The 19,449-nt window shown below is 34.4% G+C and overlaps 1 protein-coding gene across 1 annotated transcript in view; it reads left to right on the top strand.

Annotated features, from left to right (window-relative positions):
* Window positions 1-19,449, top strand: part of LOC118747687 (protein bric-a-brac 2) — a gene marked incomplete at its 3' end in the record, with an annotated part of 138,856 nt that overhangs the window by 110,054 nt on the left and 9,353 nt on the right. Inside the window, 1 exon segment of the mRNA XM_036481757.1 lies at window positions 13,962-14,021. Coding sequence (XP_036337650.1) covers window positions 13,962-14,021 — 60 coding nt within the window.

Below are 19,449 nucleotides of genomic sequence, written 5' to 3'. Positions count from 1 at the left end.
AAAAAAATAAGCCCAGAAAAGTAGTAAAAATACTTCATTGAATGAATGTTTTGCTAAGTTACGGTTAACTTAGCAAAGTCTTAATTATTTACCAAATGGTCGGAGCACAAAAAAAACGAAAAGTGGCCGAAAATAGCACACAATGAGCACAATAATACGAACAAATTTTTTCTTCATTTTTTCGTTTTAGCGCCGCTAACTTGATTGAGCTGCCGTGACCACGCGTAACTGCCTATGGATAGTCTTATAAATTTTGAAAATTCAAGCTCCTATGCATGCCTATGCACATATACATACGTATACTCGTTTCATCTCTGTATGTGATCATCCTTATACATGTATGTATGTAGTTGCATGAGTCACTCAATAGTATGCAAGTATGAGGTTGCCTAAATAACGGCCTAAAACAGTTTAGTCTTTACACCCGTATTGCAACCATAACAAAATAGTTCGTCGAATAGGAGTTGAGGGGATGGAAGGAAAATTACATTTTGATACCATTAAGGGAATGCATATAACAATATTAATACTAATGAAACAAACTTGGTTTTGCGCGCAGGTAAACAAATACATGCACAGCCATGAAATACCTAACATTGCGAACTAAATCAATATTATGGAATAGCGAATGCGATTACTAACTATGATTAGTTATATACACAAATATATGTATGTATGTGTGTATGTATATGCAAGTAGCTGCAGTAAGAATCCATTTGTAGGTATTTGTGTGGTCCTATGTATGAGTAATATATGTATGTGTATGCACATATGTACACGTATATATCAAAGTAAGCACATTCCGATAGTAAGAATTTGCAATTTATGAGTAGTTATTTTGAGTGACTGAAAAGTGATGGCAATTTTTTTGTAAAAAACCTTGCACTTTTAGCATTAAGTTATAAAATGTACCGCCAGCGAATATTGAATTGTTTTTGTTGACAAGGCCGTTTTCGCAGTGGAGAGTTAGCTTATATTCGAAAGTTGATTCTAAAATTTTTTACCGAAGATCTATAAGTAGTAGTTAATTTACGAACGTGAGTTAATAACCCACTGTGAAAATTGTACTTAGAGTGAATGCCTACCGCTACATAGATATGTATGTATCGTACTTATGCTTGCAGTTTGCTTATTTATATAGCCCACGGGCACAACAACACCCAAATCTTCCTCAATATATAATTCCGTATGTTTCCTTTAACTGTCTGACTGCATTAATGTTTGTCACCTGCTATTGGCTATTTTGGATATGCGTACGGAATTGCCAAAATTCGCTAAGAAAATTGTCTACTGCAGTGATATGTAATAAATATGTATAGTAAAGTGTATAACTATGTGGGTATATATTTAAGCATACGCGTTCGAATTATTCGAATAATTCAAAAGCCCTAGTAAATATTTTCGTGCATATATAGACATAAGGGTGGTCCGAACCACCATGACAACAGAAGATGGCCGAATTTTTTCTGCTAATTTAAATTTGAAATGGTCTTAGGTTGCTTAACTAATTGTTTAGTTAATATATAGACAATATACATACATACTTCTGGAGTAAAATATAAATATTTCATAAGCATCTTCTAAATTTATATTTATAAACGTAAAGTTTGATGGCAGTATATCGTTCGACAAGGATGGAACTTTTGGAAGGAATTTCTTTTTTTGTATGACTCTGCTCTACCTTTGCTCCCGTATTAACACATGCAATTTTGTCAATACTAGCAAATACTTAGCAAATTACATCCACTTAGCGCATATGTAATGCATGCAATTACTATATGTGTGCTTAAGTATATATAAATACTTTTGTATATCTATTTTGTAAGCTCACATCCTGCATACGTACGTATGTATATACGTGTTTACTGAAGTTACGTGTATGTTTATATTTTGAATTAATTACTTATTTGAGACACGACAACGGCGGTGGCGGCAGCGATGGTGGCGACGTTGTCTTAGCTGCGGCAAACGCTACCAAGCGCATTACGGAACAGAATGTATTAATCAGGTATGATTGTGGCAATAAACATAGCCACATATGTAAATAAATATCTGCAGATAGTTCTCTGGCTGTATGCCCGCAAGTTATATGACTCACTTACGCATATGTGCATACATGCTTCTGTGTTAGTACAATATGCAGCTATGGATGATTTTGACTTCTCCACCGACTGCACCTAAAATACACATTCAACTTAAGCTAGGTAGGTAGATGCGTTTGCCGGCGTGTGCGTATGTATGTTACATTTAAGTGACACATTTGGAGTCTTCTGCCCCCAAGCACGGACACTACTACATAAACTGATTATAGGCAAAGGACTACTAAGTATTTACGTGGAGTTAAATGCTTGAGAAATTTAAAATTCAATGAACTTCAGCTCATTAGCAGAGAGCTTATCAAGGAGGGTGCGTGACACCTATGTAGTTACTGCGACCAAGGACGATCTATTGTACAAAACCTCAGTGGAAAGCCTGTAAACATTTTTGCTTCGTGCGTGGTAAGGTGAAGGCGTCCGCAATGAAGATTTTTCCTAGCGAGAATATCAGCCATTTTTTCTCCCGTGCCACAGCCGTTTGCTACTCAGGCTGCTGGTGCAAAAAAGCTCTCTAGGTTCTTTAAGCCAAAAGTCTATCAAATGTTTTTATTAGTGTTGGAAAGTATCGAGTACTTTTGCTACTTCTAGGGATCTGGCATTTCTGAGAGTACTGAGTAGATACTTTCTTGTAATATTATACACATGTTGGTAACATTTCAAAGCTTAATGTAGAAATCTCACAAGCTGGCAGCACTTTATTCAAATTAATATATTAATCCCAAATTACTTCGATCGAATGGCTAACTGTACTGGGTACCAGTATTGTACCTGAAAATTATTGAAACTTGAAATTGAGTACAATCATTTTTTAATACCGGTAAATGTATATAGAACTCAGTACTTTTAAGTATTTATTCGACACTTAATACTAGGTACTTTGAACCGTTCCTGAGTACATATATATGTATATCAAAGTGATGGCTGGAACAGAGCATTTTTTTACTACTGAGTAATTTCGAGTTCGTTCAAGTTCTGAGTATTTCGATTTACTTTGTGAGTAATGAATACTTTGGAGTACTTTTAAAAATCGGATACTCTCGATCCTTTTGAGGACTGAGTACTGAGTACTTTGGGTATCGATGCTGCCTAAAACTAAGTAGTTGGGGTGAAACTAGATTTTTTATAACAGACGTTTTCAACGCTTAAATATCGATACATGGAAATTACGGAGTTAAGCGATGTTTATTTAAAAACAAAATTGTAAATCAAATATCTAAACTGTATTGCAATGCCCAAAATTTGCGAAAATTTGGTCTTGCTGCCTTCTAAGTAACTGCTGATTACTCAAAGCCTCTTTCATGGTATATGTAAACTACATAGCTCATACCTATTTATATATGTATTACACAGCAACGAAATCGGTAAACTTGTGTATTTTTTAACTCTGTTCAGTTGTACAAAAGTTGTGTTTTATAATTTAGTTGTTTAATCTGTACTTTGAAGATGTCAAACAAATCCACATGCATACATACATATGTAGGTAATATATATAGTATTTTCCGGGTTTCTTACACAATATCGAAAATATCGTTATTTTTCATTGTTTTTGGTAAGTTTGACATTTCAGGTCGATTTTTTTTTTAATCTAAAATATCGAAATCGGAGATATCGATGTCTTTCTTAAAGCTTAAACAGAAGGCAGCGTTGATCCGGATTAACTCGGATTTAATCCGGCTCAACTTCAGTTAATACCCGAGTGGATCCGGATCAACACTGCCGTCTGTTTACGCTTTTAGAGAAGAATTTTCTATCGATATCGCAACTCCATACCAAGAATGATCGAACAAAATATTGCCCTAATCGGGCTGAGAACAACTGAGCAAGTGAATAAGTGGTGCGAAATAGTGATGTAAAACTAGCTAGAATTATACCTACTCTTCAGCTTCTTAAATTTGAACTTACATTTAATACAACTACATTATTTTAGATACATAAGGGAATTTTTCTCCTATTTTTAAAGACATTTAAAATCTACAAAGAGAGTATTAGCGGTCCGCGGAAGGCGCCACCTTTGTTTCGCTGCCTCGTGCTCCAAACAATTTTTGGAAATCCATTATTTGAATTAGATTGTGGACCGACGATCGCTTATTGATCTTGGCTTCAAATCTGTCTGCTTAAGAAGAAAAGAATCTTCAGCTAAAAGTGAGAAATAGAGAGATCCACACGCTGCCGTGGGAAATGAGGTAATATATTCCGATTGCTTCAAGACAAGGTAGACAATGATCTGGCTTTTGAATAGGAAAACTGCTGTTCTTTGAAGCGTCGGATACGATCGGTGCCAGCAATAGGACTCAACGGTTTTTCACATTTTCTTAAGACAATTTAGACATGGCCTTGTAAGGGCAGCTGATCTTCTTGCTCTGAAAGGTGGCGTTAAAATCGAAGCAGAGGTAGTGTGAGCCTTTTCCAGGATTTGGTGGGCGAGCAGTGCAAATATTGCCAATCTTGAAATTACTATGACTGAAGTCGTGCCGATATGGTCCAATCAGTTCGTTATTGAAGGTTTTCAATCTTTCACGCCATATTGTCTAAACCTTCAACGTTATTTTAAGGAGGGTTATAACGCAATGAATGGTGCCACAGCCAGATCACACTTCACTGTGATTGGACAAAGTCAATCTTTTGGGCAAGCATATCTCAGACTAAATGGTGTTTAACAATCTCTTCAACCTCATAACTTGGGTTCCCAGGGATTTGCTGTCCTCAACACGCCTTAAACAAGTGCAGTTAAGCGAGCTTCAACCCAAGGCTTGTAAGCGCCAGCAGCGCTACCATTTAAAACCTTTGAGAAGTATTACTTTGATACTTTATTTCTATTAAATTGAATTTCATTAAAATTGATCATTCATTTCCGTTATCCGCAAGCGCCACCATTAGCTCCGACGCTCCGCCAAAGAAGCTTCAGGAAGCAAACGACTTGCCTTTGCTTGCATACGCCCACACTCTCAGCCACATTTGCAATAAAGCAAAGGCAAATAAATTTTCTTATTTTATTTAAATGCAAACCATGCAAAGCGTCGTCTGCCCGCTCACTTGGCGCGCCACACCGCTAAAATATCTGGCATTTACAAAAAGTTGGGTGCGGCGGCATTTAAATTAATTATTTATTATGCGATACGGCGCTTCTTATAAAATTAATGAATGGAATGAGCTCAACGGCAAACAATATAAAATATATAAAATGTCTACAATGCACTATGGCGTACATAAATGAGGAGCAGAAGAATGTATGTTTGTATGTCGGTTTGTGGTTGTGCGCGATATGGTGAGAGTAGGTGAGGCAAAGCTAACATATCGCGGTGGTGTTAGTTTGTGACCAACTACCAACTATAAAGACAAGAAAGTTTTTGTTGTTGGTTGAGTCGCCACAGAAGAAAATGCCGCTAAAACTATCAGGCGTAAAGGAAAAGTAGTAGCAAGCAGCAAGTGCTAGTGGCAATGGCAATGGCGTAGCTTAGGACCTGCAGGGAATGAGTCAAACTCAATGCAAAAAAAAAAATCAAGAAACTTGGAGTGAAGGAATAGCATAGAAAAGCTCAAAAATTTGTTGTGATGAGTGCGCTACATGCTGGGCAGGCAGAAATCAAAGAGAGAGAGAGAGACAGAGTGAATGTGAAGGTAGCTACTTAGATGAAATGAATGAGCAAGTGAGTGAACTTTTCGGTTGGGAATGAAGTTATTACATAGTCGCATAGTTCGAGAATATTTAGTGTGGTGAGTTGTTGTAGTGTGCGCCAACATCCTTTCGCACGGCAAGGATATTCCGTTTTACAAACGTATGCACACATATGTACGTATGTACATACATTCACTCCTATGCTTGTGCACGGGTTTTCTTTTTTTTTATTGGCATCGGTAAAGTTGGACAGTTGTTTGGCTGGTTGGCGGGTTTGGCAGGTTGCTTGTGTTTGCGGCTAACGCAGGCTGACGATGATTGTACGAGTACTATAAAATATGCGAATCGAAAATGAATAATAAATAAAGCGTTATATTACTTATACTATAAGAAATATAAAACTTGTGAGTAAGCCAATGCGCGCACACATGCAAACTCATTATACGTACATACATATATGTATGTATGTATGCACGTACACAAGCGCAGACAGAAAGAAGATCTTCGAATAATTGAAGACAAAGAAAAGTTGAAGAACAACGCGAAATGTGTTTGTGTCCTGTACATACCCTGCAGGGAAAGCTACTAGTTTATTGAACTAGAATTTTACCGGTTTGCGTTTCAATCCAACTAGTTCACGTTTTAACCTTTTACAATGTTAGCGACTGGTTATTTTAACATGGCGATGAGATGTCTAAGGAGATGATGAGAAATACTAGTAGCAACATACCAGTTGATGAGATAGTCTGCCAGTTCATCCCCCATGAAAATAAATTTTTTAATTTATTAATTTTTTATTTAATATTTATTTAGTGTTTTTACTTCAATTTTTAAATTTAATACAAAAAAAAAAAAAAAAATTTTTTTTTAATTTCTTTTTTTTTTATGGCACAAGCATTTCTTCCCATATGTCTGTTTTTTCAGCAATGCAATTAGATTTTCAGATTTGTTATTTAAACTGAAATAATTATGTTATGTTATTTAAATTGAAATAATTATTTTTAATTACATTGATTTAACTTTAAAAATCTTAACCACCTCCAAGCGGCCTCGAACCTCACGTGACGCTACAGCCGACATTTATAAGAAAAGCAATTTATTTGGTTTTGGTAATTCAAAGGCAGATGCCGCTGAACGCTTAAGTTCTTCGAAATTGTCGAATTGGTAGGCACATACATACTAGTTAATGAACTAGAATTTTTTTCAATTGGTTTGGCATTTCACTACAGGGTACATATGCATATCTGGTGCCAAGAGTGAGGCCATACGATATGCGCTGCAGTATAGAGTTCGCTTGTGACGCTGTTGGTGGTGGTGGTGGTGTTGCTGGCAGGCCTCCCCTACGCTCGTAACGTATACGCCATGGAGTATGGAGAGTAAAATTAAAATTGCATTAGTTTCGAAGAAGGCGTATGTAAAATAGCAAAATTATACTTATTTTATTAAATTGCACGGCTATGCATATATGTACGTATATTACATTAGGGTGGCCCAAATAGGGTGCGCATGAAAATAAAGTTTTGGAATTTTACTGCTGCCACCCTCGGAATCAAAGAATATGGAAAATAAGAAGGAACGCGAAAAAAATTTTGGGCCACCCTAATGTACATACATATGTTATATACATATATGTACATATATTTATATAAACTTGGCTACATATTTTATCTTATACGCTTGTAAGTTATGCATATGCATACGTATGGGGATAATAAATAATAGATGTTTTTGTATGTAGAAGTTGATTGTTGAATGTTTTATGGCAGTTGGAAACAAATCAGCAGCAAGTCAGTGTGGGTTGCTGAAGAAAAAGTAATCAATACATTTTATAGGGAATTGTGCACAAGCGGCAGAGTTAATTAAATAAATTACTATAAGAATAGCATAAACTTTAATCGAAGATCGAAAGAGGGGGAAATGTGAATCCATGTGCTTTTTTTTAGACATGCCATTTGCGAGTAGTATTGCCACCTGGCTAAAAAACGTAAATAGATTATTGTCTTCCAAAGTTTTTAACATGTGAGTACTAAAGAGAAGCCTTTTGAAGGCTCTTCTATGCGGAAATTAATTCGTATAAGGTTACCAACTACAAATGTTATTATATTAATACAAATTTATTAGTCGAATTATTTAAATAAAATAAAAATGTGCAATAGTACATATGTAATACACTACAACCTAAAACCCCAAGTAGTTTCAATACGTGTTGTCATCCATACCAATTGGATATATTTAATGAAGTACAGAAAACCTTTCTTACAAGAAAGCTTTAAATAAAAAAGATTCAAAAAAGGGCTGCCACCTCTCTAGAAAATATACGAATTAGAAATAATTAAAAAAGTAAACAGAATCTTTCTTTCGAGAAAGCTTTAACTAAACAAGTTTCTCAAAAAGGGTTGCCACCTTTCAGAAAAAATTTATTGAATAAAATAATATTTAAAAATCCACGCACATCTGGTCTGTCGAAATTTTTAAAGTTTATGCGCAAGTTTATGTGCAGGGTTGCCACTTAAGAAAATTTATGGCAGTTTTTTTCCAATTTATTTTCGAAAGTAACAGAATAGCTATACTATACTATATAATACTATATTCATATTGAACTACAAAAAATTATTTAGAGAACTTAATACAACTTTTGTTACGAGAAATTTTATAAATTTTTTTTTTTCAAAATGGTTTGCCACCTATAAAAAAATTTATGGAATGCAAAAATATCTTAAAATCCACGCACATCGGAACTTTCGAAATTTTTAAAGGCAACGAAGTTTTTGTGCAGGGTTGCCACTTAAAGAAAATTTAAAGCAGTTTTTTCCTCATATAATTTTTAAAGTAACTACATGGCCATACAAAATTGATATTAAACTACAAAAAATTATTTAAAAAACTAAGTACAACTTTTGTTACGAGAAGTTTTAACTAAAACATTTTTATTAAAAAGGTTTGCCACTTGTCCAAAAAATTTGTATTGAGTAAAAATATATTTTATGATCCACGTGCATCAGACCTTTCAAATTTAAAAGGCAGACAAGTTTCTGATAAGGGAAAATTTAAAAGAGAAAATTTATAGAAGTTCTTATAAACATATTTTTGAACGTAACTGTATGGCCACACAAAATAAATATTAAACTACATAAATATGTATTTTTCGCAATTTTAACTCAAAAGGCTAGCCTCTTTTGACTAACAAAATTATGGTGAATTATTATGATGAAAATTTACCTTCGAAACTTTTCAGAAACGAAAAAGTTGCAATAAGAGCATGAAAATAATAGTTCGGAAACCACAAAAAGTTAGTATTTAAAAAAATTATACGGAGTGGGTTCTTCAAGATAGTTGAATAAAATCTCTAATAAATTGTCCACAGTGCGCTGTGTAAAGGACAAAAAAAAGCCACAGTCTCTTTTTTTGATTCTCTTTGCGGTACACGTGTTCTCTCAAGTTCTTGCAAATAATTTATGTATAATTTGTACAACATAGAAAGGTTTTTAGAAGGTCCTTCCGTTTTTTGCATACCAAAGTTGAGTACTTGGTCAACATAAAAACATATCTTTTAAAAAACGTTAGTGATTTCCTTTTGCAACACAATTCCTTTTTATTTTTATTTGTCTTACACATCCAGAATTCCAAAGAAAAAGTTTAATTACATTTGCGTGTGTCGGCTACATTCGAAATTAATGAGTAAGCTGGTATTTAAGAACATGAGTTGTACACGGACAGACACACACTAGACACTCGGTCACTTAAGCAATGCAAAATAGCAGGCAAAAAGCTTGAATCTTCCACATTTAGCAAGCGCCTTTATTTTCTGTGGAAAACGGAAGTTTTAACTACTATTAAAATTCACATCCGCTGCCACAAATCCCAGGCAAACTGTGCCGTCGCAAAAGATTGCATGCTACAAAGAAACAGAACAGCAGCAGCAATGGCTTGGTAGAAAAAAACTCAAAACCAAAAATAAAAAATAAAAAGAAACAAATAAGAAACAAATTTGCAAAAGCAACAGCTAAGCAAATTATATGTAGCCGCAGCTGGTGCTAGCGCCTAAAAGGCTGCATTTCCGTTACGCTAAATGCTAAGCGTTGTGAAAGCCACAGCTTAAGCGGCTAAAGCTACCGCAGGCAGGCAAACATACATACATTGCATAGTGTAGAAATAAAATTAACAAGATAAATTGTTCTGCTTACTGCTCAATTGTTTGGGCGCTTTTCCGCGCGCACATTTTTGCTGCCGCGCCGCTATTTTGTTTGAAATTTATTAATAAACGTGCAACATTTGCATACAAGCTGTGCGGTGCAAGTGCAGTGAAAAAAATTTAATTCAGTAAAAACTAACAAAAAAAAAACGTGAAATGCAATGCTAAAGTGTGGAAAAGGAAATGGCTTAGCGAGGAAGCAACTAATTCCGCTTTAAATAAATCGCTATTCTCGCAGGATAAGCAAAAGCGAAGCCGGCAGCAAAAAATGAAAATATGGAAGATTTGTTTGTGAAGCAGCAGAAGAGCAGTTAAGAAGTCAGCTGTTGGCGGAACAAAAAAAAAACAAAAACAAAATGCTGCAACGCTATTGTTGCATGTTGCACAGTACACCCTCTACGCCTCTCTATGTAGTTTGCTACTTTATTACATTGTTGACTGCTTTTTGTGGCGGCAACAAATTGATGTTCGTTTCGTGCCAGCGCTAAATATGCAATGAAATGTCTGCAAAGGAAAGTAATAAACTCCGCCGACCAGCGCGGCCACATGGCGCACGGCCTGCCGCCTTCGCCTGGCTGGCAATGACCAATTGAAGCGACTGCAGCTTTTTTTCTTCAATGCTTAGCCGGGAAGCTTTTGTAAGCCACAGCGCTGCATAGTCATAGTTGGTTGCCTGTTCAACGCCTATTGAGGCAAAAGCGCGAGCTGGTCATAACTGTTTTTGGTTCTTGTTTTCTTCGCTTGATATTTATTTTTTTTCGAGGCAGCTGCTGTGCGCTGCTGCTTTCGCCGAGTTCCTGAGCACATAAATATAGACAAGCGGAAAATTTTATGCATTTTTTTCTCTTCGATATTTATGTTATAAACATGATCACGTGCTCGCTATACATATTTCAGAGGAAAAGACGAATTTTATTTTTCACTAAAAAGGATGAGGAGGAAAAACTCAGCTAATATGCTGACAAATGAGGTATAGCTGTAGCATAATTTGGTTTTTTTTTTTTTTTTTTAGTTGACTTGAAGCTGAGAAATTTACGCTAAATATTTGACATTAAGTGGCAAGGTAGTGGTAGTTGCAACACGTCTCGTTTACAGCGTGTAAAACTGCTTACGTGCTTATAAATAATATACATTAACAGACACACACACACACACGCATGTCTACAAAGAAAAAAAGTGCCTTGAGAATGTATGTATGTATGTATGTGCATTAGGGTGGTCGAAAAATGCGCGTGGAAAAAGTAAAGCCGGAATTTTAATGCTATCTTCCCCTAAGATTTTTCTGTATCGAGAAAATATGCCCCTGTTTTTTTTTATTTCGAAATCAAAAATATTTAGAGGTCGCTCAAGGCGCTCAAAGTTTTCCATGTCTGCTCTGTTTTTCTTCAGAAGACTTCCGAAGCTTTTGAGTGTTCCGTTCGTAAAATATTGGTTTTCAAGAATTTTATACCATTTCTACGAAAAATGGTTTTTTCCCATATAAAGTGTATAAATGGAAAATTTTGAGCGCTTTGAGCGACCTCTAAATATTTTTTGATTTCGAAATAAAAAAAAAACAATGGTAAATTTTTTTCGAAATGGAACAGTCCTAGAGGATGATAGCATTAAAATTTCGACTTTACTTTTTTTTGGACCACCCTAATGTGCATACAATTTACTGTACGACACTAAAATATCCTAGCTTCATCCATGGCGGCTCACAAAGCGCTAACTGCTCGTATTCAAAAACATATCTAAGCTAGTAAACTAATATAACTCAGCTTGTATAGCTATGTATGTGTGTGTTTTCATTCTGGGTTGCACTGTGTAAAAAAGCCATAAAGTATGTACATATATGAATAATTGAAATACATGTCGGAAGTATTTTTATGGCAAACGCGCGAATGAGTCTAAACAAGCTACATACATACATACATACATATGTAGTATCAAATGAACTTTATGCTGGCAAAACTCAAAGGTAGCAAAAGGTCGAGAAACAGTTGAGATATGTACAGCCCATATGTTTCAAGAGTATTTATTATTACTTTTTACTTTGCAAATAGTATATACATATGTACATATATCCATTGCAAAAACAGGCCTGTTTTAGTGGGAAGGTAGGAATGAGTGTAAACTACATGCTGCAGTTCTTTATCATAGTCGCTCACTAGACAGTTTTATTGGTGAAGAAACCTGGCAATCGTTGCAAGCCGAGTCCTTTAAATTTTTGTGGTTTGAATTAACAATTCAATTTCTACAGGCAATAAAGCAACGCCAGGCTTAGTGAGAAAAACTACACAGATGTCCTGTGGCAGCTGTATTTATTACGTAAATACTTTTTTTTTGCATATTCCTTAAGTATGGATTAAGAAAGATTCCCATATGTCCACTGATTATTTTTTATTGCGAATTATCTGTACCATCAACGAAGGAGGCTGTCAATATGGGTCCCTATAAAATACAAAGTTATATGCTTTTGTTAATTTTGCAGCCACTTTCATTGAAATGAAAAACATTTTATGTAAGCAATAGTGGCTGCAGACTTCTGAGGTCTAGAAAGGTAGCTTTCTTATGCTGAATCGGATTGCTTTCCGGGCGAATTTTTGTCAAGATATAAGTACTTAGGAAAGCAGAGTTACATGGTAGATGAAACAAACTATCTAGAAGATTATATTACTAAACCGTTATAGTTTCTTCCAGTCGCGTTCAACTGCGTTTCCTTAACAGTATCTGAAAAATACTAAAAGTTTCAAAAAATATAGAAATAAAACTAGGAACCCGGAAATTCCTAAAAAAGGAAATACAAACACCAAGAACCACGTTAAATCCCGAGAGTATAAAGCCCAACTAAAATCACGAAAAAATCATAAAAAAACTAAATAAATACAACAAAAAATAAAACAAAATTTACACAAAATAAAAACCGAATAATCCTCGTAAATGAAGAAAAGTACCAAAAAATCTCAAAAGGGTAACTCTAAGAATCTCAAAAAATATTTTTAAAGTTCACAGGAAATGAAAAAGGGAAAAACTTAGAAAAGAAAACAAAGAAACGCAAAAAATTCATATCGTTCAAAATAATTTCTAAAAATTCCAGAAAAGTCTCTGAAGAAATCCAAAATATATACAAAAAATATTTTGAAAAATTAACGAAAACTCACCAAAAAAATCTTAAAAAGTTCTGAAAAAACTTTAAAAGTTCACAAAAAAGATAAAACACGGATAATCCCGAAAAGCACCGAAAAAGAGTCCATAAAAAGTCACAAAAAAAAAACAAAGAATCCAGAAAAGTCAAACTAAGAATCCCGAAAGATTAAACAGGAGTAATCCAGAAAAGTCTCTAAACAAACCAGAAAAGTTCTAAAAACTTTAAAAAAAATTGTGAAAATCCTGAAAAGTAAAAGCACAGCTAAGTAAAAAAACAACGGAAAGCAAACCAAAAAGAATTCCGACATATCACGAAATAAACTAGAAAATATCCAAAAATATTTCACCAAAAAGTCCCAGAAAAAAAACGAAAGTTTAGAAAAAATTCGAAATTCTTAAAAAAATTACATTAAACGAGCTTCATGAAATTGTTGAATATAATTGCCTGTTTTTTTGAAATTTTTCAGGGGCTTGGGTGTTTTTTAATGACATTTTTTTGAGTTTTTTTCAGATTTTTTTTAACTTGTTTGTTATTTTATAAGACCATAAATAAAAAAGGACATACCTTAAAAGCTTCGAATAATTAAAAAAAAAAATCGAAAGGTATCAAAATAAATCAAAAACTTACGAAACATCTCTTAATTATCGATGTCTAAAAATAAAAAAGATAAAAGAGGAAGAGATATCATACTGATTCGATCTAGCTTGAAATAATAAAAATAGTGTTTCTTAAGTCATGAGAGGGTTCCAAGGATATCTACGAAAACACATTGTTTGTTTGACTTCAACTTTTATTTCAAAGGTTGGCAGACTTCATTCCATTGATCTACGCAATGGCTTCGAAACTTTTGATTATTCATATATTTTACTTATTTTAGTACAAACAAACTGAATACATTTCTAATCAAACTTTTTTTTTATATTTCAGGCAAAAATGATTGAGAGCGGACATCCTTGGATGAGTGGTGCATCATCCTCTTCAGTAACCGGTTAGTTGAAAATAATGGAATTTTACTTTAAGCCAGTAGGTGCTTGGCAAAATAGAAATTTAAGCAAAAAATAACAATTTAAAAACCTCAAAAGTTTAGAAACATTTACCAAATCATCAATATTTTTTTTTAATTAATCTTCTTACTTTTCGCATTTAGTTATTTCTTAATAACACCATTCCCTACTTTTGTATTTCAAATTTACTATTTTCCCCTCTTCACTTCTTTTCGTTGTTCGTCTCAGCAGACAGTTACCAATATCAATTGCAGTCGATGTGGCAAAAATGTTGGAACACCAATCAGCAAAATCTGGTGCAACAATTGCGATTTCGTGAACGTGGCCCGCTAAAATCGTGGCGTCCCGAAGCAATGGCCGAAGCTATATTCAGCGTATTGAAAGAAGGTCTCTCACTCTCACAGGCTGCACGTAAATTCGATATACCCTACCCTACTTTCGTGCTGTATGCCAATCGTGTGCATAATATGTTGGGTCCCTCGCTGGATGGTGGCGCCGATCCGCGTCCGAAAGCGCGTGGTCGTCCACAACGTATATTATTGGGCATGTGGCCGGAGGAACTGATACGTTCCGTTATAAAAGCCGTGGTATTTAGGGATTATCGTGAAATTAAAGAGGACTTGGGACACGTGTATTCCAATGGACAAATGCAAGGGGTAAGTTGGCGGAGGAGTTTCTATCTGTGTACTTTGGCATTGAATATAAAGAGAGATGAAATGATTTTTGCAATACTCGTATAAAGATTTCAAAACTTCCATGGAGTGTTTGAGAAAGTTTCCTACTAGAAATATTTAAGAGCAGTGTTGCCTACTGAAAAACAATCAATTTGTGTAAAATTTGATAAAATAGAAGGCTTACTTGTTTGTATAAAGGTGCAGCTTGCACTAATTTTTTGACAAAGTCGCTGGTTACAGTTTTCATAAAGCTTAGTTTTCAAAGTAGAAAAAAACAAAAAAATTCTAATAAATTTAGATAAAAAATTTTGAAAAAATTTAAAAAAATGTTTCTGAAAATTTTTTTTTTGTAAAAAAAAAGTTCAACAAGAAATACTTTTATAAAACCAAATTTCTTAAGGATGCCAGCAAAAAAACTTTAGGCAAAAAATATGTCTTAAAAAAATTAAAGACCACATAATTACCAAAAAAAACAAACTTTCACAATACATAATTTCTTGAAACGTAAAAAGAATTATTTATAAAATATTCAATATATAGTAAATATTTTTTTAAAAACTTCAAAAAATTTGGTTTTATCAAAAAAATTCCTTTTCAAATATTTTATATGGTGAGAACTATTTATTATTTCAAAAGAAGATGTTTCCTTCCTTTAGAAAATCTCATTTCAGAGTTAATCCATAAATCATAAACCAATTTAGAAATAATATATTTTTAAGGGAGAAATATGAAAATAATTATTTCTGACAAAAAAAAAATCACAAAAAAATATTTTTTTTAAAGAAACTGATAACAATTTTCTTATGGAAAAATATATGCTTCTAAATTTACAAAAAAATACTATTATAAAACCAGATTGCATAAAGTTTTCAGCAAAAAAGTATTTTCCGAAAGCATGTGTGTGGAGAAAAAAAAAATTCCAGAAAAAAAACAAACTTTCGTAAACCCAATTTCTTGAAAAATTTCCAAATAATTTTGAAAATATTTTTCTATTTAAAAATATGGAATATGTATGTGTAAATATGTATAACTATATTTTTTAGAAATATTTTTCGTATACAAAAATACATTTTATTTACATATGTTAAAAGAAAATTTTTCCTTTTAATTTTTAGTTTGTAAAATTTCTCTATAACAATATCTGCTATTTTTCTACAGCTATGTAGCCTCTATTGAAATATTATTCTCTAGCAGTATTTTTTTAACCTTCATTGCCTTCATTTCTACTACTTTCTCATTTTACTCACACATTTCTTCCCACTTTTCATCTACTCCACAGGCCTCTCCTTTCGGTGCCGCTGGCAATGCAGCCGTTGCTGCCGCTGCGGCCAACGGTTACCACAACGCCGCCGCCAAGCTAGCCGCACAGAATGCCGCGCTCGCGCCACCCGATTCGCCCAGTCCACTCACCACCATGACCGAAACACTGCGCCGCCAAATAATGTCACAACAACAACAATCGCCCATTTCGCAAACGATGAATATGTACAAATCGCCAGCATACTTGCAGCGTTCCGAGATCGAAGATCAGGTATCGGCAGCGACAGCCAAGCAGCATGCAGAAGCGCGACGCGCATCCGATAGCATGCCCGATTTGAGCGCGCTTGGTGGGCTGATGGGTATACCCGGCTTGAATGTGATGCCCGCGCAGGCAGCCGCCTCGCGCGTCAGCCAAATGCATCAGAGTGGCGCCAACTATGCACGCGAGCGGGAACGTGAGCGCGAGCGGGAGCGGGAACTAAAAGAAGCAATGCATGCGCGTCAGTATGGCAATCAATCTCGTGGCTCCATCGGTGCTGGAAGTGGTGCCGCTGGCGCTGGCGCTGGTAGTGGTGGTGGTGGTGGTAGCGGCGGTGGTAGTAGCGTTCAAAAGCTGCCAGTCACTGCAGTTGCGGCTGCTGCTGCCGCTGCTGCGGCTGATCCGGCCGCCGCCTATGCGCACTACAAGAGCAAGGAACACGCTACCAACTATGCATTCAATAAACGTTTTGCCGAGACGCTGCCGCCAGGTATTGACTTTGAGGCAATCGCCAATGGTTTGCTACAGAAATCGGTGAATAAAAGTCCACGCTTCGAAGACTTCTTTCCCAGTGAATTCTTTGGCAATGCTGAAGGCCCTGCCAGTGCTGGAGCGGCATATCCACCAACGCGCGAATCACCGCTAATGAAGATCAAGTTGGAGCATCAAGCGAGTGCTGAGGTGCCACATGAAGATTAAAGGAAAGGAATGGGGGGAAGAAATGCTTCCTTTGTGTAGGAAAGGGTAAGGCAATAATTTAGTCGCTCGTAGACTTACACATGCACGTAAATACATATACACTTACACATACATACATAAATTCGTTTATAGGGAATCAAGGTTGAAAGGAGGGAGAAAGAATTCTTTAAGAATACAAATTTTTGACTGCTATTTAACCCCAACGTTTGTAGGTTAGTTGATAAGCTTTAGGTATAGGTATCCAAATACAAATACACACACACAGTTGCAGGCACACATACATACATAGGTGTATGGCATAAATATGCCAATGCTATACACAATACTTAGTATACTTAAGGTCTTAAGTAAATATAAAAAAAAATAGGATTCGTCGTGATTGCTGCAGCTAGAAGCGGTAGCATTTGAAGCGCTGATAAGTATGTATGTTACAAAAAATTTATAAAGTTTAGTTTTACAGGTAGTTTTCCATTAAACCAATAAAAAAATTAAAATGCAAAAAAAAAATAAATAAAAAAAAATAAATAGGTACGTGGTTAAGTAAAAAAAATCCAACTAAGCAGAAAAGTATTTACCTTTTTTAGTTGAACTATTACATCGACATACATAGATGTGTGCATATTTCCTTACTTGTATAAGATCTCGTTGTATTACACATACAATTACACACACAAATACATGCATACATATGTACGTAAATAAAACGTGTATGTGTAAATTTATTTATTTGCTGCACAGTGTTTTGCATTATACACACACAAGCACAATATTAATGCTAACACACACCCACACACACACATACAATAATTTTCATAAAAAAATATAGCTCTTATGTAATTAAAAAAAAATATTTATGAAACAAAGTTTTCGGAATGAATAGACTTGAGCATTTTTAAATGTACGAATAGATGTCTAAGTATCTGTGTATTTACATAATATTTATAAAATAATTAAGTATAGTGAACATGTATGTATGTATGTTGTGAAAAATTTAAAAAGAAATATATGCAATGAATAAATTATATTCAACTTAAAAAAACTATAAAAAAATTTATAAACATTTTGTTTCAGTCTCAAAAATATTATTTTTTATATTCCATTTATCTAGCTTCTTTCTAAAAAATATTTCACAAAATTAAGCCCTTATAACCCGCTTAGTTCAGTATATGATGGCTTCCGTGAAAAAGAGTTATTATTTAATTGTAAATAATGTACAAATTAAGTTAAAAGTTGTAAAAAAAAACTTTAGTTTTAAGGCTTAATACAAACAATAAAAAAGCTTAAGAAAATAAGTGCATAACTCTTAAGAAACCATGCGTGCACATCATTTACATACACACATAGTTACATAGGTACATACATACATATAAATTTGAATATGTTTGTTACTTCGTCAGCCAGTTGTGCAATTGTGTACTCATAAATCTATGAAAAAATTTACGATACATAAAAAATTCTTACACATGCATACTTGAAAGTAATATTTGATCAGAACTTTTGTGTGCTTTTTGACTTTTACGTTTACTACATATAAGTGAGTACATATACATACATATACATATACATACATCTTTATATATAGATTACAATAATACAATGATAATTACAATTAAAATGCTGGATGAAGTCAGCAAACGTGCATACATACATTCATAAAATATACATATAAAATGATGATGAATAAATATTTTTAGTTAATCGTGAATGCAAATAAAAAATTATTTGTTATTATTTCAAAAGGAAAAATGTGGTGAGTACACTAAACGACCTTGTAACAATAATCGAAGTGTGGCTGGTAGCCGGTGAGTGCACATTGAGAGACTTTGCTGATATTGAGAGGGCGTTTGACAACGTTACCTTTGACTCTAAGCGCTCTGCGGCCAGAAGACATGCAGCAGACGAAACACTCATTTTACATGGGCGTATACAGGGTGGGCGGCAGCTCAAAAAATTTAAAAAAAAAATTAAAAAATTTTGCATTTTCTTCTTTTTATTTTTTTTTTGGTGCTGTAAGCGCCTGAGCGAATTTGGCCGAGTCCAAAAGAACACGCCAGTGGTTTCTCTTCTGTGCGAACTGACGCCAATCGGAAATGCCAAGTGAGGCCAAGCCCTTCTCCATCTGGGCTTTCCAACGCAATGGGGGCCTCCCTCTTCGTCTGCTACCACCAGCGAACAGTGGTTCAAAACTGGCACTTAGTGTTCACAATTCACTGGAGCCTTAATTTTTCACTAAATTTGAGTAATTACTTTTGTTAAAAAAAAAATAATAAAATTTAAAAATATTAAATTTTTGAATTCAAAGTGGGGAAAAATTAGCAATTTTGAAGAAAACAGAATCTCCTGTTCCAGTTAATAAATGTTACATAACGAAAGCTAATTGAAAAGAATTGTTGCGTGCCCCTAAAACGAAATAAAGTTTCACAAGAAAAATTCGAAAGATCATAAAAATAATTTTTACTAAAATTAAAAAAAAAAAATTAAATTTCTAGAAAAATGTTGGTATTCAGTTTTATAGATCA

Source organism: Rhagoletis pomonella, unplaced genomic scaffold, assembly GCF_013731165.1.
Source record: "Rhagoletis pomonella isolate Grant_MI unplaced genomic scaffold, Rhpom_1.0 Rhpom_scaffold_00012, whole genome shotgun sequence".
In the NCBI taxonomy this organism is placed as follows: Eukaryota; Metazoa; Arthropoda; class Insecta; order Diptera; family Tephritidae; genus Rhagoletis; species Rhagoletis pomonella.
The sequence above is the reverse complement of the archived record's forward strand: the minus strand, read 5'-3'. Positions and strand labels throughout refer to the sequence as shown.